The sequence below is a fragment of the Tamandua tetradactyla genome, chromosome 10 (assembly GCF_023851605.1).
Source record: "Tamandua tetradactyla isolate mTamTet1 chromosome 10, mTamTet1.pri, whole genome shotgun sequence".
Lineage (NCBI taxonomy): Eukaryota > Metazoa > Chordata > Mammalia > Pilosa > Myrmecophagidae > Tamandua > Tamandua tetradactyla.
The window spans coordinates 85,922,453-85,939,464 of NC_135336.1; the positions used below are offsets into that span (position 1 = coordinate 85,922,453).

General features: G+C 43.2%; 1 protein-coding gene across 1 annotated transcript; it reads right to left on the reverse strand.

The window, feature by feature from the left end:
- Nucleotides 1-3,809: 3,809 nt before the first annotated feature.
- On the reverse strand, nucleotides 3,810-12,580 carry ADAMTS1 (ADAM metallopeptidase with thrombospondin type 1 motif 1). The gene is made up of 9 exons (XM_077118784.1): nucleotides 11,457-12,580; nucleotides 9,575-9,921; nucleotides 9,131-9,263; nucleotides 8,581-8,748; nucleotides 7,895-8,181; nucleotides 7,175-7,361; nucleotides 6,897-7,072; nucleotides 5,806-5,981; nucleotides 3,810-5,682 (listed from the first exon to the last, which is right to left on the reverse strand). Exons 1-9 carry the CDS (start codon nucleotides 12,136-12,138, stop codon nucleotides 4,983-4,985), a joined length of 2,856 nt encoding a protein of 951 aa, XP_076974899.1. The 5' UTR covers nucleotides 12,139-12,580; the 3' UTR covers nucleotides 3,810-4,982.
- Between the last annotated feature and the right edge of the window lie 4,432 nt (nucleotides 12,581-17,012).

A 17,012-nucleotide genomic window follows, 5' to 3' on the forward strand; every position in this document is an offset into this window, starting at 1 on the left:
AAACACTTTTGTGCATCGAAGAACTTCATCAAGAAAGTAGAAAGACAGCCTACACAATGGGAGATAATGTTTGGAAATGACATATCAGATCAAGTAATATTTTAAAGAAAGGCAGAGTCTTTGCCTTCCTTTTGGTTACTTATGAACATGAATAAGAAGGAAAGAATTGGAAAATGAAGATGATGCCTACCGGTTTTCTTTATATGTCTAATTTTACTTGTTGAAGGTTTTTAGTGTCACAAAAGTGAGATCTGAGGTGAGTATATTTTGTTGTTGTTCCATAACTACTGTTTTGTTTCTTTTTTGGTTCCTAGATACTTTTTCCTTTAAACCTTTAAAATAATAAGAATAAAAAAGAAACAACTAAATGAATTTATTTGAAACAGGAATGAAACTATTTTGTTTGAAAAATGGAGTGGGGAAAGGTCTAGATTTAAGCCTAACGTTTTGCAAGTCAAAGGAAATCTCTCCATACTGTCCATGGCTCTTTTGAGTTCTACAGGTGGGGTCAGATTGATTTTGGGGTCTCAATGACCCATCATGAATGAAAGCTAAATCAGAATTGCTTTCTATAAAAAGACATGTGATGATTAGGTACATGTGTCAACTTGACCAGGGAATAGTGCCCAGTTGCTTGACCAAGCAAGCACTGGCTTAATTGTTGCTCTGAGGACATTTTGTGGGCTTAAAGCAACAGGAAGTTGCTTGCATCCATGGCTGATTATATCTACAATCATCTGCGATTGCCTTCAGCAATCTAATCAGTTGAAGGCTTTAAAAGGAGAAGTGATTATTTCAGCACTCAGGAAGAGAGAATTTCCATTTCTACTCCACTGTACCTCCAGCCTGCCCTGAGAAATCTGCCATCAAACCTCCATCTGAAGAGATTAACCCATACGCATAATTGCACAGGCATTAAAAAACTGTACCCTTAAATAATGTCAATGTGATTGACAGAAAAAGTCTGTAAAGAAAAGTTAAGCCTTTCGAATAACAAACGAGAGCAAATTGAACAAAGATCACACAAGTCACTTCCAAGTCTCCATTTATGGCCAAAGGAAGAGAAATGGGATTGAAAGGCCATTGTGTATAAGTTCTGTATTTCTCCATGATTCACTGTGTATTTAATATCAAGCTGTTCTTAAGGAACAAAACATTTATTTGCTATGATAGTGATGATGAACCAAACTGGCTTTTATGTTTTACTGATATCATTCCCTTTCTGCCAATGTTATGTGGGCTTATTCATGTCACAGAAATATGTTTATGGCAGAACATACTTTACTTCTTTACTCGGATAGTATGATGGTTAGTTTCATGTATCACCTTGGGTAGGTTACAGTGTCAGTCGCTTTGTTAAGTACTGGATTGCTTGATACTGTGAGATTATTTTGAGATGGCGTTTGCATCTATAACCAGTTGATTGCATCCACAATCAGGAAAGGAAATTGCTCTCAGCAGTGTGGATAGTCTCTTTACCCAATCACTTGGGAGTCTTAAAAGCCCTAACTGGGGATTTCAGAGGTCAGAACTGAAATTCAGACTCAACTTGAGTAATGGCTTTTGCCAGAATTTCCAGCCAGCCAGTGTTCCCAGGAGAACTTGTAATGACACCAGAGTTTCCAGCTTGCAACCTGCCTTACAGAGTTCAAACTTGCCTAGTCCACATGGTTGTATGAGTCAGTTCCCTATAATAAATCTCTCTCTCTCTCTTATATATGTCATGTATATATCATATCCTGTTGGTTATGTTCCTCTAGAGAACCCTAATACAGATAGTTATAATCATTTCCTTTGATAGGCCTAAGACCCCCAATCTTCATTTAATAATTTCTGTTCCCTTCCTTTCGAAAAGCAATGAGGTTAGCAAATTGTGACTCGTCCATTTTTCCTAAGTCACATTAAGATCTATGTGTCCTCTTCTAGAAGAAAAATTAAACAAAGAGCAAGAGCTGGAACCATGTTTGCCAATTGATGCATGGAAAAATAGTACTTGGTTGGTGGTTATTGAAAGGGTAGAGGAAGGAACTGCCCATGGAGTGCTTCTCAAATTAGGTATAAGAAATAGTACTCAACATCACCCCGGCTCATTATTTATACCACAACCAGAGAGGTCAGAACACCCTTGTCCTTTAAGGCAACTGCCTGGTCAACTCAAAGAACAGGGCTGAATGTTTTGAACAAACTTCCATTTGCTGCTAAAACATGGAGAATCTTAAATGACTCAGCTGATTGATAAGAGAAAAAAAATCTCACCAGTAGAGGGCTGAAAAATAATGAGGCAACATCAAAATGTTCTTTGGCATCCCCTTGGACTAGAACAGAGGACAGTAGAAAGTCTTTTCACTTATTCTGTCTCTTCGTATCTTGAATGTTAGCCTAGTTGCTTTCTACATCCAACCAAACTAAGCCTCTTCAAAGAGAAAGAATTTATCTGAGAAGTAAAGGTCCAAAATTTGACTTCCTTGTATCATCAATTATCCATTTATTCTATTTATTTCATTTTTTCAAATAGCTCGTATAGTAAATCAGGGCAAGGGCATTTCTCGTGTGTGAATCCCTTGTGCAACTTACTATTGGGTTTCATACCACAGTAATGCAGGCAAATAAATTATCATGTTGAAGGCTTTTTGGGGAAAACGGCACATTAAGTCAATGAATTTCGTGGCTAAATTCTATGTCTAAACGAGTTCTGTAGGACCAAGAGCAGTTCCCATTAGGTGGGAAAACTTGGTTTTTATCTTTCATTCTGTGGCCCAGTAGCCAGGGAAACACTTAGAGACTCACCCACTCTCTTATTTTCTCCAACTGTTACCTGATTCCTAGAATCTTATGTTCAGTTGCTCACAGGAGGAACACCTTAATTCTGAGGGCATATTCGACTTTTTCATCTGAATCTGAAATTGACATGTTCTCTAGAACTACTTAAGAAAACGATTGTAAGTAGGGGGAAAAGAATGAAAAATGTATAGTTGGAAACATCTGTGATGGACCACATAATCCAATTCTAGTCAATAAACTATTTTCTGAGAGGAGTGTAGTTACTTTGGAGCAAACTTTTAAAATCATTGATGTGCCACTCAGTATTCAAAATACAGTGATTTATGAAAGGCTGCCCAGTGGCCTGACTGTTTGAGGGTTTTTCCAAAATGTTTAAGACATTTTCCATGAGCAAGAGAAACATTTGGAAGGTTCGGCTCACCAGGCACATCTATCCCAAATGTGATTTAGGACATATCATTTCTTACTCAATAGCTTAACCACTTTCACATAATTTTACTTATGGGATATAATTGAGGAAGAGATACAAATGCAAAAGGCATCCAGAACCCTAAACATTGTCATTTAATTTACAGTAAACATTAGGGGTTGGCAAACTGAGCCCCACAAAACAAATCTGGCCCACTGACTGTTCTTGTAAATAAACTTTTATTAGAACACAGCCATGCCTTTGGTTTCCATACTGTCTGTGGTGGTTTTTGTGTTTCAGCAGCAAAGCTGAGTAATTGCAAAAGTGACTGTATGGCCCATAAAGCTGAACATGTTTACTGTTTGGCTCTTCACAGAAAAAGTCTGCCAACCGCTGGTATATATTATTAGATATATTAGTAACAAATCTACCACAAAGATATCATAGGCTCCTTTCTTTTCAGAAATCACAGAAACCAAGGACAAATGAAATACATTCATTAGCAGAAAATCCTTTTTCCAAGGAATTTAAGACAACCTTTCGTCTTGTAATACAATATCTGTGTCTCAGATTTCCTTCGCAGGAATTAATTTCCATTTTACAAAAACAGACACACAAGTTCAAAAATTGTCTTTTATTATTTCTAACATATATTGTATAAATACTCTATTTTTATATGACATTTTACAAAAGTGATATAACTTAGTTTAATCATTAGAAGAAAATATAAAAATAAATATGTTATAATAAACTATAGTCCTTCTCAGAAGGAATACACAAATCAGTACTTATAAAGTACATATAATTCATAGTAACGCATTTTACTCTATACATATGGAAAGTTATTCTCTCTCAGAGTAGAAGAGCTGGACAGACATTCACCAGGATATGACTGTTCGAACAGCTGCTGGGGACGGACCTGCTACCCCATGGCGAGACCACTGATCTCAAACACGAGAGACCCCTGTCTAGACGCCCCAAATTCTTGTGCTGGCATCATGTTCTTTTTGTGTAACCTTACCAACTTCCAAGACATAAATTATTTCTTTACACCCACATTCCTAAAGCCTACATAGGGAGGAAAGAAAGGGAGGAGGTACCGAGCTCATCATTTTTCCTCTAGCTTTCCCCAGCAACTGGTAACACTGCTGGTGCTTGTATTTGTGGCCTTGTTGCATTTTTACAAAATTAATTGATTCTTCATCACAATTAATAGCACAAATAAAGGCTAAGATGATCAAAAAAAAATTTGGAACTACTTCGGTTATTTCACATTGCTGAGCATTTCTCTCACACTGAACAATTGGAACTCTTTAACGTTTGGGTGATAAGATGGCACAAATATTATTGGAAACCATAGTAGGCATTTTGCTCACCCAAGATTCTATTTGTCCTCCATTTCTCCCCCATCATTCGTGAGGTAAAGTAAGCCATGTCTTAAACTAAAGATCTCCTGCTTTTTGCCTCCCCATAATACAAAAGATTTAATCAGTACCAGGAATCGGGAGTTGGCAGTTGCTTCTGTATTTTTTTTTAACTTGAAATAGATACAACAAAAGAAATAATAATAATGCCCTGGGGTGTTATCATCTTTTAATAATACTCCTATTGAATTTTTAACTGGCAGGGTGTTCCGATGCTCTAACTTCTTATCGACTTATTTCCACCCTCCCATTTCATTGATGCACCCGTTGGATTTACCTCGCGGGGTACATCAGATCTCTCCAGCCTTCTTGATTTCACTGCATCAGCCCTTCCACACTTTACATCTTTCACTCACAACTGACATTGCTTAACTGCATTCTGCCATCGTGCAAAAATCTATGTAATGTTTAGGTTTCTTTAAAGGATCGCAGCTCTCTTGGGACAACACCCCCCCTTCATGGGACAGACACTGCAAGGTTCTCTTCTTATAGCCCTTCCCACAAGTCTTAGAACATGGCGACCAATCGCCCAGCTGCCAGTGGGGACAAGGCACCTCCGCGCAACGCCGGCTATTGGCTGGCTTCACTTCCTTTGCACACTCCAAAGCAGGCTGCCCATTGATGTCTCTGCACTCTACCAGTCTTCTCTGCCAACCCGTTCCGCATGACTTGGAACACTCTCCCCATTCTTCAATGACCCACTCTGAGAAAGTGGGGATGGCATTGAAAGATTCCTTCTTCTTTTTCATGAAGTAGGTGTATTTAATCTTAGGGCGAAGGGCATTGCCCACAGTAAGGACCTGGATGGTTAAGGGCTCTTTGAGTGGGCTGAAGCTGCGAATTCTTTCCAGTGCTGCTGAGGAGCCACTGTACCTCAAGACGCTACCTTTGTATGTAATGTCTTGCTCTAAAGTGGACAGAGTGAAGTCACCGTTGAGGATGTACGTGCCATCAGCAGCTCGGATGGCAAGAAAGCTTCCATTATTTCTGGATCCCCTCTGATTCCGCTGTTTCACTTCAATGTTTGTAGCTCCAGTTGGAATTGTGACAATATCATGATATCCCGGTCTGCAGACAAGAAAAGAAAATCAAGATATTTCTCACTTGCTAGCTGATCACATTACTTAAAGACATCCTTTATTTATGATATATTTTTTATCAAATCTTTGAGCGTACATGACTTAAACTTACTTTGCACTGGTAACTGATCCTGATATTTTCTTGCATGTTGATCCATTTCCTCCACATATACCACATTTATCAAACTTCTTTTTGGAGTCTATGATGCGATCACAGCCAGCTTTTACACACTGTCCTTGCACACAGACAGAGGTGGAATCGGGGCTACATGGAGTACCATCGACAACCTTGGGGAAAAAGGAACATGTATCTAGTGCTACACACTGACAGGGGAAGGCAGTGATGCTGTGACACCTATGAAAGTTTTCCTCATTAAACCCTAATCACATAATACTCCTGATACATGTCACATGTTCCCCTTCTCCCCAACCTTTTTCCATAGTATTTCCAGACATCTAAAAAAGTTAATTTTTGATTCTTCATTTATTGACCTTGTCCTCCTCTCTATCTAAGGTCAATGAAAGCAGAGTTTTTGGTCAATTTGTTTACTGCTGTATCCTCGGTGCCTAGAACATTCTAACTAGAAATGTAGTTAGGTGCTCAATAAATCAATTGTTGAATGGTGACTCTACAACTTGGGGATATTTTCATAGCTTCCGATGCTAATGACATGATGATCTCAAACAAATTAAATTATATTTCCTACCTCAGAGTGAGATTTATCCCCTCACCTTGATAAAGAGCAAAAGAAATGATGCATCTACTAGTTCAAGGTATGTCCTCAAACATAAGAATTATCATGGCTCACACTACCAGTTTAATAAGTCCATTTGCACCTGCTACTGTTAGATACCTAGTAACAAAAACTTTGGATTGTGCCTAAACTATTTTCTAAAACAGTTGGCTGCTATGTTAATATATAATTTCTCTGACCATGAGTTGTTTGTGAAACCTAGTTATATTTTTCAAAGAAGAATGGTAAGTAGTTACAAGGATACAAGTGCTGGGATTCAAATTTTATCACTGAAAACAATGTCAAGCACAATGCAGTGACTTGTCAATGCACATAGAAGAAAAGGAGTTCTAATTTAAAATTGAACATATCACTATATAAATTAAAGAAAGCATGTTGAAGGTTGCATGAAATGATAGAAAGCCAAGGCCTTGGTTCTTAGGCAGAAAATAAATATTAAAGTAACTACCTTGGGTTGCAAAACAAAGAAGTAGCCAATGCCTTTGGCTTGACAGATGAGTTTACACCTGTCCTTCGGTGAAACGCCAGCATATTTTGGGGTCCACTCCACCACTGGTCCGGTCCCAAAGGAAGCTTTTGAAAAGTCATTGTGTAATTCACATTGTTCCTCTCTAAAGGTTTTTCCTAGAAAGAGAATAACATGATGACATCATCATTTTCCAACCTTTGACTGTGGGTGCATCCTTTTCAGCCCAATTCTCAGAGTTAAAGTCCATTTCTACTCACCATTATTATCTGGGCAATCCTCAATGCTACATGACCGGTAGCGAACGCGCTTGCCTTCACAGTACTTTCCTCCATTCTTTGGGACCGGGTTGTCACATTCCCTCATTGTATACTGAACTCCTCCACCACAGGTTCTCGAACAGTCTCCCCAGGGTCCCCACGGTCCCCAGCTCCCATGAACGGGGGTCTAAATGGGGACACAAATCGTCAGCGTTAGAATTCTCTACAGAGACCTTTTAGGGGCTAAAATAAAAACCATGGGGCAAAGAATCGCAAAAACAGGTCTATCTCACATGCCTCTGGAGGACACAGATGAGGTATGCTATGGATTGAACTGCGTGACCCCCCAAAATATGCTCAAGCCTCTACCCCAGTCTCGTGATTGGGATCCTGTTTGGAAATGGAATCTCTGAAGATGCTATTCGTTAAGAGGAGGCCAAACTATATTAGGTTGGTCCTAATCCATTATGAATGGGGTCTTTATAAGGAGAGGAAATTTGGATGGAGACAGATAACAGAGAGAGAGAGAGACTGACAGAAAAAAACGACCCTGTGATGGAGGCAGAGATTGAGTGAAGCCTGGGATTGCCAACAAGCTACCTCTGGAACCCTACAGACTTCAGAGGAAGCACAGCCTGATTCAGACTTCAGCCTCCAGAACTGCAAGAGGGTAAATTCCAAGTTTTAAAGAAGTATGCATGTTTCCGTTGCAAGACTCACGTCGAAATGCTTCCTGTCGGTCTTGTTCACGCACATTCCACCGACACACCATTTCCCTTCTCCGCAGCTGGTGCCGTCTGCCCAAGGAAAGTGTTTGGTCTGGCACACCAGCAGCCCGCCCGATGTGCCGGTACACCACAGAATCGAGCACGTGCTGGCTGCGTCGGGACAGTGTTTGGATTCCTCCCCAAATGTAAATTGGCACTGCCGGTTGGCATCATACAAGGTCCCGGGGAGATCCGAGGGAAGCTGCATGGGGTTCTGCGGCTTGTCCATCAAACATTCCCCTGCAGAGCAAATGCCAACAATGAACAATACTGAATGAAAGTCTACAGATGGAAGATCATGGTTTCAGAAAATATTTACTCTATGAGATCACATGCATCAAAGTGATTTGAAAACTAGAGTTTTTGGCAAAAATGCAAAAGTAATTTAAATTATTATTAAGATCTCCCCAGTGGAGGGAGGTATTTCTGTACTTATGATGACAGATTATGGTTCTGCTAAAACTACTAATTAATTGAGGAGCTACGTAGCTAGAGGCACTATTTGTTTATTGGGAATGAATGATCTTGGCAGTGAACATTAATTTGAAAGAGAAAAATAAATAAAAGCACTTGTTTAACTAGAATGTGACATGATAAAGCTGGAATGCCAGCTAGGAAGAGTAACGTGAGCATTCTTACCGTGCCCGTTATCCAGAAAGGACGTAATCATGTAAGCACTGCAGGGAGACCAAGGCTGGCTGCGGTCCAGATTGGACAGCATTGATGCCATCAGGTGTGAATCTCGGTTCATGCCGTTAATGCCAGCACACTGCTTTGCGTCATCATGCGGCATGTTAAACACGTGGCCTGAGGAGCAATCCAAAACCCATGTTAAAATTTAGATGTGCAGCATCTTTTTCTAACAGGGATTTATAGCTCTTAAAGTGATAGTCCTTGAGGAAGAAACCTATTTTTATATACAACGCCTACTTTCACAGGATGTAAATGAGCATATAAATTTCCAAATGTCCATCACTGCTACTACCTTATTTTCTTGTTTTAATAGAGATATATTTTTCCCTTTCTCTGGAAATTGTGGGGAAAAAAATATTTTCTGCGGTTTCTGAGAAGACTTGGTATTCAAAATGGCAAGCTTAATACGTGCAGACTCACCTTTTTAAACGAATATATTTGCCTATCAGTTTGAATTCATGAATTGGGCCCAGCTCCTACTCTAACACAGACTTACCTAATTCATGGGCTGTGGTGAAGGCAGCTTGTAAACCATCATCTTCTATGACTGAGCAGCTTCTGCTGGGATCACACACAGTTCCAACATCAGCCATCCCAAGAGTGTCACATGTCTGGGCCCCACACAGATCCTACAAGGAACAAAGGTGCATCCTTATTCATTGGGAAAGAGCGTGGATCTTACATCTTAATTTTTGGCAGGGGGTGTTTCCACCTATGTTTTGGAGCATCTGTGTTCCATTATGGTTTAGATGTTCCATTTGAGGATTTCACGGATACAACTCAATCAGATGATTTCTCTAAATGCTTTTAAAATAGAAATGTGAAACTGGAGGTTTTAAGATTATAAAGCAGTGGTAAAAACCAATGCCTCATGCGTGTCTGCTTGCTACAAAGCAGACCCACAAGTGGGAAATGTAAGTGGCATCATCTTTCTTCTTACCTGTCTGGTGAAAAGAATTGCTGTATCATAGTGCTCTGCATCCCGGTCACTGGGTGGGTTATGCTGCTTTTGCCAGTTGCAGAAGTTTCGCAGCGTGAGAGCAGCATTGGAAGTCACTTCTGGACCCTTCTGCTCCTCATAGATGACCAAGATCTTCACCACCACCAGACTTACTGAATTTCGAATGCTGGGGTGCTTATACAACCTGGATGCCACGGACAACAAGGTGAGCAGGTAGTGCTTCAGACCACTGCCGTGGAACTCTGCCATCGACTGGTCGGCCACAAGCATGGTTTCCACATAGCGCGGGCTGGACACAAATCGCTTCTTTCTTACGCTTCTGGTTCCTGTAAAAAAATGAAGGAAGATAGTTGGCTCACGGGCAGTCTTTCCAATAATAATTACTTACCGAGAGTATATAAGGAAAATATAACCACTCAAAGCAAATAAAGAAAACAAAAATATGCCTGGAACAACATGAACAAAACTATTTGCGTCTCTTTTTCATTGGAAATGTGATATTTCAAGTTTTCTCCTTTACTTTAAGTAAAAAGGCCATGGGCTCCTCTTAGTGGTCAGATTATTATTATTATTTTGTAAGTGGAATGTCCTTTTTCCTCTTGGAAATTCTACAACCTGAACATCTTCTCCAGTTGTAGTAAAAAACTTGGAGCAAGAGCTGCCGGCAGAGCCCCTGAGTCACACTTTCACAGGCCAGAAATCAAATCCTGAATGAGAACATCAGCTCCACGTGGAAAGCCCAGGGCAGGGCTGGGGCCGCTGCCAAGGGGCCGGGCCTGAAAGAATCTGTAGCCTGCTGTGCTGTGCTCCACTCTCATTCCAGGGGTCCCTGGGGTGTTTGCTCCTGCCAACTCCGGGCACAAAGGACCACCCACTTTGTCTAACTCCTATTGGAGTCATTGCCTCACTCCTACCCACCCAGGGAAATCTGTTCCTGGATCGATTATTTGGAACACTCCCCAACCCCATCCCCCAGGGAAGTGCTACGCTGGACTGTGACCAAATAACTGCTTCAATGAGCAGACGTGAAGGGGGAAAGGGGGCCGGCCGATTCTAAAACAAGGCACGTGAGAGAGGAGGGCACGGAAGAGACCGAATGAAAAGAACTGGACAGTCAGCACGAAACACAATAGTCAGGAGAAAGCATAACAGAAAGGATCGGGAAAGTCAACTTTTAGTAGTGCCTGAGAGCAGAGCTGTGGCCGCGAGAGGGAGTATAAACTGGGAGGCTGGGTGGGAGGCGCGAGAGGGGGCGGGGCATGCTGCTTAAAGACCTCCCAAGCAGAGGTTCTACTGAGGGGCCCGACCACCTCCAGCAGGTCTGTCGGGGTTGGCCTCTTGAGCGAGGGAGGGAGGAAGGAGACCGCAGAACAGCCTGCGCCGCGGAGATGCCCAGGCCAGCCGGCGGCATCTTCCGGGTCACCATCACTCCTCGGCCCTCTCCATCCCCGCCCTCCTCTTAAGCGCAGGGTGCGTGCCGCCGCAGAAGTTACAAAACTCGGCGCAAAGTTGCAACCCGGCCAAAGAGCACACACACGGTCTTTAGAGAGAAATGAACAGGGTTGGAAGCGTGCCCCTCGCTCACAATGGATTAAGGTGGAGGGGGTCGGGTTACGAACTCTCCCGTCCACGTCGAACCGTTTAGCTTCGTGTTCTGGCTTTTTTTTTTTTTTAACCATTCATTATTTGGGCAAGCAGAATTAAGTTTTATACAGAATTTGATTAACTCACTCAGAGCTCATCAACCCAAACCTCAACCCACATTCCTCCACTCTTCCTGAAACTCAAGCCGCCAGGGACAGAGAAAGTGGGGAAGAGGTGGATAGGAAGATAAAAGAGAAAACTTATCAGGGTCTGATACCTGTTGGCTGCACGGCGTTCTGCGGCGCCCGGTCTCGCTGCGACCACTGTGCCCCGGTGTCCTCGCCCTCGGGCCCCGCGCCTCTCCGGGGCAGGATCTCATCGTCCATGACCCCGCACTTGGCGCCGCTGCCCCGTCGCCTCCGCCGCAGGAGATGGAACTGCTGCTGCGGCGGCAGCTCCTCCCCGGAGGCGGAGGCCGCGGCGGCGGGGGCGAGGCGCACGGTGGCGGCAGCGGGCGCGGGCTGGATGAAGTACTCTTCGCCCTGCAGGTAGAAAGCGCCGCGCACGCCCTCGCACAGGCTGAGGGCGGCGGCCGAGCGGGGATCGCCGTTCACGGTGCCAGAGTAGAAGCAGTGCGTCAGGTCGCCGGAGGCGTCCGGGCGCGGTGTTTCGGGCTCGGGTCTGCGCCCGATCGTCTGGAGCGTGAAGCCGGGAGCCAGGAAGTCGCGGTCGGGCTGCACCTCCAGGAGCAGACGCCGACCAAAGGCATCCAGGAGGAGGCGCGTGGTCCCAAGTCCCGGGGCGCGCTCCAACGCGGGCAGCACCAACTCCTCATCCTCCTCCGCCGCGCGCTCGCAAGCGCAGGGCACAGCCCACAGTGCCGCGACGGCCGCGAGCAGCAGTAGTGAGGGTACGGGCTGTGAGCTCCTCGGCCGTCTCATCGGCTCTGTGTTCCCCATGTCCCCGTCCGGCGCGCGCCTTTGGGACTCCGCGGGGACCACACGCTGCCCGCGAGCACCGGCTTGCACCGCGTGCAGTTGCGCTCGGAGAGAGGGGTGTATTGTTCCGGCCCGGAGTGCAGAGTCTCGCTGACCTCTCTCTCTGGATTGTTAAAGTTCACAGTTACTATTATTCTTTCAAAGTGCGCGCGGAGGTGGCTGCAGCCGGGACTCCCGGAATCACTTGAGAGTAGGCGCAGCGACTCTGCCGAAGCGCAGTACCGTGTGGCAGAAGCTGGCGAGGTGGCTGCTGCGGGGCAAGAAACGCCCTAAGAGCGTCTCCGCGACAGGGGACAATGCGAGGATTGGTGCCCGGCGCCGCCTTCGCCGCTCTGCTGCTGGGTCTGCAACTCTCCCAAGCTCGGAGCCGCTTGCCAGAGAGTGCAAGAAGCGGGCAGCCGGAGTGGCCCTTTTATAACGTGAATGCGTTTCCTCCAGCCCCCTTTCCTCCTCCCTCTTGGCTGTCTTTCCCTCTCGAAGACACCGCCCCCTGAGCTCACAGTCACTGCTAAACCCGGCTCTGCGCCGCGGGCCGGAGGGGGAGGGGAGGGGGAGGGGGCGGCCTCGCGCTGGCTCGGCGCCACCTACTCGTCAATCTGGAGGCGGAAGACGCAGAAGGGACTAGTACTTTGTAACGCTGGGGCTCCCGCGGGGCGAAGGTTTTGGCTTCCACTGCGCATTGCTTTCCCTCCGGCCCCCCTCCCCGCAGGCTTCCCGGACCATGCTCCCTCCCGGCTGCCCCTCTCACGTCCCAGCGCAGCTCCACTGCATTTCCCAGGAGGGAGGGTCGGGGTGGAGAACTGAGTCCCTTCTCCAAGATTTCCCTGCTTGGAGAGCAATGCCGGCGTTCCCTCCTCCCTCCCACACAAACCTCCACCTCCTCCCTATGTGGACCTGAGCCAGGGCTGCCCTTTCTGGAAGAATACGACACCCCACCTCCCTGTCCCCTGGTTTGCCGGGAGTCCGCTTACTGCAGCGTTCTCTCTTTTCTCCCCGACTCTTCCTGGGGAAACCGTGGTTGGCCCTGCCTCTCCCCTAGTAAGCTTTGCCGGGTTGTGGGGCCAGGGGACGTTTTCACAGGCTCTGGATTTTAAAATGCGTTTGCAAGTCCCCTTCCCCACCCTGGAGTCTTCTCTGTAAGGATCCGGATACACATTTCCGGAATAGGTGATCGGGAACGCGATTTATTTCCCTAGAGCTTAAGGAGGGAATTGCGCTGTCTCTTCTTCAAGAAATGCCAGCTCCCTCCCAGGCTCCGCTCTTCGATCTCACGGCAGCCAGCGGACACAGGTCAGAATGGTCGAAACGTCAAGGAACCCCACTATGCCGACCAGGGGCCGGCGGCGATCGCTGGGGCTACCAAATGGGCAGTAGGAAATTAGGAAGCCGCCTTCCTTCCCCGACCCGTCCCTCCTCTTCCCACCAGGAAGGGAAATGGCTGCATGTGTTACGAAAGCGAGAAAAGGCGAGCCTTCCCACCTCCAGGCCCCTAAGAAAAAGCTGAGCAGCTCTTCCATCGAGAAAGAGGGAGGGGCTCAATGACACAAGAGGAAGGAAATGTTCCACAATGCCTTCGCAGTCGGAAAGCCACTGGAACAATCGTGTGAACGGCCGCCCAAATCCCAGGGCAGACCGGGGTCCCTCGCGCGCGCGCCAGCGATCCCACTTCCGCGCCCTACTGGTTTCCAGTCCCGCCGACCTCCTCCCCTTTGCCCCTAGCTTTTCAGCAACTTTCATCTTGGCCTTTTCCTCACTGCTTCCCAGTTCTGTCCCAGTCAGAAGCGTCCCTGTTAATCGTCCAACACCTCCTGCTTCCAACTTTTTCTTTCAGGATCTTTTTCCAACTTCCTCTTTTCTCGCAGAGTTCTAGATTGTCTACTAGAAAACAAACTTTACTTTCCACTTTTTAGGAAATATCAAATGAGAAATAATGGCCCAGGGAAGCAAACTGTCTTACTCTTGAAAGAGCTGAGTAATAAACCCTGGTCCCCACACACTCTTAGGAACGAAGCTTTCTTAAATGAAAGTTGGTTTCCTGAGGTCACTGTCATAGTTAAGTGCTGCAACCCGGAAATTAGATACATTTGAACACCAGTTTTGGGCGCATCTCTGGTCTTTTCTCAGCTTCTCTCAGTGGCCTTTGCTCTTCTACTTTCCCGTTATCTGATTGACATTTTGGCATTTTTTCCTCCACCTCTTTTCACCTTTGCCACCCACTCTCACCCCATTCTTTTTCCCCTTCAAATTTAATGTTTGATATTGACATGCACACTTGGACATGGCCCTTTCTATTTCTATTACAGTAGTTCCTTAATCTTCTGAGCTTTTATTCTTTCTTTTCATTTGATCTTTTTTGTTTCCTAGTCAGAAGGTTAAACACTTGCCAGACTATTTGAGGAAAGTCATTCTATACTTACAAGATATTGACATGGAATCATGAAAGCCTGATGGCCAAAGCCAACCACCAATTTTCAAACCTCTTATTTAGGAGAGAGCTCTGAAGACGATCTATGGTGACCAGCAATTGATGCCTTTGTCCTGCTTTGTGATAGAGGTTTCAGATTCTTGAGGTGGTCCAGAAGCTAAGACTTACCAAACCAGTGAGGGTTAATGTGATTCCTCTGATTTGGAAGAGGAAGGGAAATTTAGAAGACACAGAAATTGTGTAACTTTCCAAAAAGTCGTCACCTCTCCTACAACATTTTAGCTTTTAAAATCTATTAATGTAAGTTTGACCTTTAGTCCATTTCTGCTTCAAGTTCGTTCTAATTGGAAATTTGTTTAATTCAAGCGTACATTACTAATCTTGAATGAGGTTCTTCAAATCCACAATGAAGTTTGCAAAATTTATGTTGTATATCCAAATAGAGCTGGAATAAACAGAGAGTTAAAGGCAAAATGTGGCCAGGAACATGGCTTTTTTACTCACTGGGTTTTTCTCCAGATTTCTGTTCTTTTGCATAATGAGTCCAATCTGTTGTGCACCTGTAGTTCTGGGAAATGATTCTTTTTTTAATTTCTTTAACAGAGACATGGATGTAGGAGTTGCCAATTACTAAGCTGAAAAAGTCTATCAGTGCTCCTAAGTACATTTAATCCTCTTATTTTTTTTTTTTAATAAGACTGGCACTCTTCAGGCATTTCTGGTGTTAAGCACATATATACATATAACATGTATGTATTTCTAAACACAGTTGTGAATTGGAAAGCAGTTAATGTAGAAACAAGGCAAAGGAGTAGAATTTGTACATGGGACTAGTGAAAGTGACAGCTACTATTGGCTGTTTGTAATTTCACATTCTTACCCTTATAAAACTTTGCTATTCGATTTGAACCTGTCCCCAAAAGATTCTATACTGTCCTAATCCCTAACTTCTGGTTTTCTGTTTTTTAAATATTGTCGTTGTTTTTTAACTTCATTTCCTTTTATTACTACCCTGTCCTGGTTATTCAGAAACAGATGGCTATTTAAGACACAACGCAAAGCACTCCTAGCATTGATCCTGTTACCAATCAAAAGCCTCCATTTCTTTCTCAGCATATTAAGTAAAAAAAAAATTTAAAAATGGGTTTAGTTTATGGCACCATATTTTTCTTTTAATAAGATGCAAATGCACTTATATTAACATAAATCTTGATATTTCTAATTTATAGACTTCAATCAATTTTTGTTAGTTGTGGAGCGGCCCTAACAAAATTTAAAGAAGTCTATACCCCTATAAATATTCATTAAGTAGCCGTGGAATGAGGGAATATGATAATATACATAAGCTATAAGCATTGTTCCAGTATAAACATTGTTACAGAAACTACCAACATACATATTTCATAATCATTTCAGTGTCATTTTATTCATATTATCATACAGATAATTTACCAGTTAGAAATGGGAAAGTTATTTCGCATTAGTTTCCTTTGGGAATGTCTGGTCTAAAGTAACATTGGCCAAATGGATACTGTAGTTGATCATAATAGGAAAATAGATAGAAAACACCTATTTTAAGCAGGTTGTATAACCATGATATAATATAATATAATAAATAATATAATAATATATAATATAATATATAATAATATATATATAATATAATATAATAATATATAATATAATATATAATAATATATATATAATATAATATAATAAATACTTGAAGATAGAAAAATTATTGTAAATTATATTTGGACTTAAAATCACTATGAAACCAAACACATGCACTGGCAGAGCAGAATATAGTTGAATTTGTCTAATCCACCCCACTCATTTGACAGATTGGAATTGAGCCTCAAAGAGGTTAATTGATTTGCCCAAGGTGTCATAGCCAGAGTCAAACTGGGAGATTCTAAATGAAACTGACTCTATAATTTTTAAACAAATGCACCTTGGAATTTTAAGCTATCCAATGTTGTCAGACTTGTTACTGATTTGTGCCCAATGATTAAATTTCATTTTAAAGTGAGATAGGAATTTTCTGACAATAAAAAGTTTCCACCTTAAAAAATTCATAGCGTTTAGTATCTCTTACTCCACAAGGTGGCGATAGTTCACAATAAATGATGTGTACGTCGGGTTTTGTTTTGTTTTGTTTTGTTTTCTTACTAGTTCAAGTCAGGAATTTGCAGTGGTTTAACATCTTTTCAATCTTTTAATTTTTAGTCAAACTTTATCCTACATTTTAGAACCATGAGAAAATATTTTAATATCACAACTTTAAGTGTATTTACATTATTAAAATAATAAAAATGCTTTGCCCCACTCTTTCTAATTTCGTAGCTCTATTAGCTTAAAGCAAAAATCAATTAAATGTAAAAAAAAATAAAGAAAATTGCCTCTGATG